We start from the raw sequence: 4,482 nt of genomic DNA, 5'->3' as shown, positions 1-4,482 counted from the left end.
CTGTTGATGCAGTGAGTGGTTATTAGTAAGTAAAAATGTGATGTTAGTAGTGGTTCTAGATGAGATTAGTAAGAATATGTCACATTAACAATTTGTAAAAATATTATAAAATAGTTTGTTTTTAGCATTACTCAAATCTCGCCATCATTTCCTTGCATGTTCCTTCTCCATCAACGACTTTTCTTGTGCCATATTTTCCACTTTGACTCTAAGTGGAATCTTAGGGTCCATTTAGATACAGCTTATGTTGCTAAAAACTAAAAACTGAAAACGTTGTAATAAAATAATTTTTAAATGTGTAAATAGTATCATGTGACCTATTTTTAATATTTTTTTCTAAATAAAGTAGTTGTGGATCCCGTGAATAGCGCACAATGTCTCTGCACAGTGTAATCCACATGCATGAACAGTACATATTACTGTTCATAAGGCGCTGAAAAAAAAAAAAAAAGACAAACAAACAGTTTCATTCATCTGGATCCAGACGCCACCTTAGTCTTACTCCAGCTAGCACTTTCATTTCTTCTCCTCTAACAAGAACACGACAGAATTAAAGTAGCTTCACACGCTTTAATTTCGACAAACATCTACCGTGTCAATGTTCACTCACTTTCACAAGTCAAGTCAACGTTAACATTCTTCTTTTTTTTCTTTTTTTTTTTTGAGAAAACAAAGACATGTTAACATGTTATCTTGAATATTGATTAAGAACATGAGAGAACTGATACCAAAATGAGTTTGCCTTCGGTTAAGGCCTCCATGATTACCTTCGTGTTCCTTTCCTTGCTTACTAGTTTCCACAGCAAAATTAGTGAAGCTGCCTCAGCTAGCCGCGCCTATTCTTGTCCAAAAGAACCCAATTTCACTCCCAATAGCACCTACCAATCCAATCTCAACCACCTCCTCTCTTCACTTTCCTCCAATGCTAATCTCGAAACTGGTTTCTATAACACCACCGTTGGTCACAACCCACCCAACATAGTATACGGCCTCTTTCTCTGCCGCGGCGATGTCACCCCCAATGTCTGCCAAGACTGTGTATCAACAGCAACAAAAGACATAGTTCAGCACTACTGTCCCACAGGAATTGAGGCCACAATTTGGTACGACCAGTGCATGTTACGCTACTCAAACGAATCATTCTTCTCCAGCATGATTGACTGGCCCAGATCTTACTCTTGTAACGATAGCAAGATAACTGTGCTAGACCGCTTCGATCAGATATTGGGAACCATGATTAATGACTCGGTGACTCAGGCCACAGGTGCTCATGATGAGCCCGGTGCTACCAAGTTTGCCACCAAAGAAGCCAGCCTTTCTTCATCGATAAAGCTGTATTGCCTTGTTCAGTGCACTCCGGACATCTCTAGCTACGATTGTGATAAATGTCTTCGGGGACTAATCGCAAATATTCCATTTAGTTGTAGTGGAAAGCAGGGGGCAATAGCTTTAACTCCAAATTGCAATTTTAGGTACGAAGCGTACCAATTTTACCGGAACCTCGCTATGCCACCACCTCGATCAGGTTTGGTCCCAACTGTCTCCTGTATTTTTTTTTTTTTCTTTGCTTTAAGAATGACTGGCTCTAGTAGAAAATATCCTTTTATACTGGTTTGCATCCACTATTTTATATTAATATCAATAATAGATGCAGGAATGTTCATATTTTTAAAATATCCATATTTTGATACTAGATATGAAACCGAATGTAAGAGTTAAAAACTTTTTTTTTTCTGCAATGATACTTTTACCTGTGTAAATTAAAGTATCATTGCAAAAAGAGAAAAGATTTGAAATGTGAATATTTTTGTGTTAGTGTTCAATTGTTGATAATGTTGTAAAAAAAACGGATGTGAATTAGAGGACATGTTTCCTTTTTACGTTTTTTTTAATGGGGAACCAAATTTTATTTAGAACATACAATAAACTTTTTTTTTTTTCTATATCATTGCCATAGCAATTGATAAAGACATTATTGATTAAGCAGGAAAAAGCCGAATCTCATCACTCACAATCATTGCCATCGTTACTCCAATTGCTGTCTCAATGGTGCTATTGGCTATGGTGTTCTGCCTCCTAAGGATGAGTGCAAGAAAGAAATCCCCTATGGAGGAGGAAAATGGTAATGAACAATTTTTATTTATTTCATTGGTTGTACGTGTTGCTCTTATATAGAGTATTCCCTACATTTGTCATTTGATTGTGTAGCTTCTGATTTATGAAATTACAACTGTAGAATCCTTACTATTTGATTTGGCTACGATTAAAGCTGCCACAAACAAGTTCTCAGAAGATAACAAGCTTGGTAAGGGTGGATTTGGAGAGGTTTACAAGGTATTAAACTAGTATAATATATCTTTATTTTTTCTTCTTTCCGGTATAATCTTCTGAGCAATTCTAAATTCAGAACCTTTTCATTTTAAGACCTTATAAGCTGCTCTAACAGCGTTTGAAAAGCACTTAACAGGGCATACTTTCAAATGGACAAGAAATAGCTGCGAAGATGCTTTCAAAAAACTCCACTCAAGGTGCAGAAGAATTTAAGAATGAAGTTGCAATTCTAGCTAAGCTTCAGCACAGAAATTTGGTGAGGTTATTTGGATTTTGCTTGGAAGGAGAAGAAAAAATACTAGTCTATGAATATGTGCCTAACAAAAGTCTTGACTATTTTCTAAATGGTTAGTTGTTTCTAAACAGATTTCTAATTTCCTTGTGTTTGCGAATGCATGATTGCTATTAAAATTATACCCTACTACAAATTTATAGAATCTTGTAACCCTATATAACGGAGCGTTTTGCTTCCTTGTATATATTAAAGACCTTATGAAGATGCAAGAGAGGCAAAAATTAAATTTCCATTCTGTACTTGTCCTTTTAAATTGAATCAAAATAATGAAATATATATTTTTTAATATGTGCTTGATTCTAACTTGAATATTGAATTTTGATGATTGTGTAGACCCTGAAAAACAAAGAATATTAAATTGGTCAATGCGTTACAAGATTATTGGAGGAATTGCACGAGGGATCCTTTATCTTCACGAAGATTCTCGGCTTAGAATTATACACCGTGATCTTAAAGTTAGCAACATACTATTAGATGGAAATATGAATCCAAAAATTTCAGATTTTGGCTTGGCAAGAATCTTTGGGAACGATCAAACTCTAGAAAATACCCACAAGATAGCAGGGACATAGTAAGTATATTACATTTCAGCAGGTATAACCTTGTAATTATAAACCAAACTGTGTGTGTCAGGAGGGGGGGGGGGTGTTGGAATTCCTAGCTCTTGATTAAACTTAAACATGAAAGAAAGTATTAGATATGGTTCCAATACTTCATATCATCATTTAACTAAGAGTGTTGGTAATATTGATTTTCAGTGGTTACATGCCTCCAGAATATGCTATGTATGGACAATTCTCTATTAAGACCGATGTATTTAGTTTTGGTATCCTATTACTTGAGATTTTATGTGGCAAGAAGAACACTTCTTTCTATACATCAGACGCTACCGAGAACCTCTTGAGCTATGTGAGTACATAACCAATATTTTTTTGCAATTTTTATTATTATTTTGTTAATGCATATATCATCACCTTTGAGTTAAAGGGAGAGAAGGGCGACAATATAAAAATACTTGATCAATTGATTCAGGCTTGGAAGCATTGGAAGGGTGGAACATCCTTGGAATTGTTGGATCCGACTATAAGAGATTCTTATTCAGAAATCGAAGTCAACAGATGTATCCATATTGCCTTACTATGTGTTCAAGAAAATCCAGCGGAAAGACCAACAATGGACTCAATAATTCTCATGCTAAATAGTGACTCTGTTAATATGTTATCACCTCAACCGCCAGCAGTTTTCCTTCAAAGTAGAGCACAGACGAACATGCCAGAGTCGGAGTCAGATCTATCTACCAGGAAATCAATATTATTGTCTGTTGATGAAGCATCAATTACTGAAGTATACCCTCGATAGTGTAAACGCAACCTGGGCATGACAGAAATTAGTATTAGCTTTTTTTTGTCATGGAACCTAAAAGGGTGTTTGGGAGAGTAGTTTAAGTTATGTTGTTTGAGCGTCTTTGATATACGTGTGGGTGAAAAAATGTGTGAAAATGTGTGTAATGTTGTTTAAAATGTGCGAAAATGTGTGTAATGTTGTTTGAAATATGTGAAAATAGTATGTTTCATATTATCATTGTCTGAAAATTTGGACTTTAGGATGACAAAATAATTGGAAGGCATAATTCCAAATCTATTTCTGCATGGGGCTTTTGCTAGGGAAATGAATAATGAACAAAAAAATATCTGAAAGATTGGTTTTGAGGTACATTGAAATTTGAATCGTTGTCTTTAACAATATTTATCCCCACTCAGAGAGAGTAATTTTCTAACAAATTGTCTTCAAGATATAACAACTTTGAATTCTCCATAATTGCTATAAAAAAACTGAATATGAAAATAAATAGAAAA

At 34.9% G+C, this 4,482-nt stretch overlaps 1 protein-coding gene across 1 annotated transcript; it reads left to right on the top strand.

Moving 5' to 3' along the window:
* Nucleotides 1-669: 669 nt before the first annotated feature.
* On the top strand, nt 670-4,216 carry LOC142636712 (cysteine-rich receptor-like protein kinase 10). The gene is made up of 7 exons (XM_075811000.1): nt 670-1,525; nt 1,988-2,122; nt 2,237-2,334; nt 2,468-2,678; nt 2,960-3,197; nt 3,385-3,535; nt 3,659-4,216. Exons 1-7 carry the CDS (start codon nt 733-735, stop codon nt 3,983-3,985), a joined length of 1,953 nt encoding a protein of 650 aa, XP_075667115.1. The 5' UTR covers nt 670-732; the 3' UTR covers nt 3,986-4,216.
* Nucleotides 4,217-4,482: the final 266 nt, after the last annotated feature.

The sequence above is a fragment of the Castanea sativa genome, chromosome 5, assembly GCF_040712315.1.
Source record: "Castanea sativa cultivar Marrone di Chiusa Pesio chromosome 5, ASM4071231v1".
NCBI lineage: Eukaryota > Viridiplantae > Streptophyta > Magnoliopsida > Fagales > Fagaceae > Castanea > Castanea sativa.
Note: the sequence above shows the minus strand (reverse complement) of the source record. Positions and strands in the feature narration are given on the sequence as shown.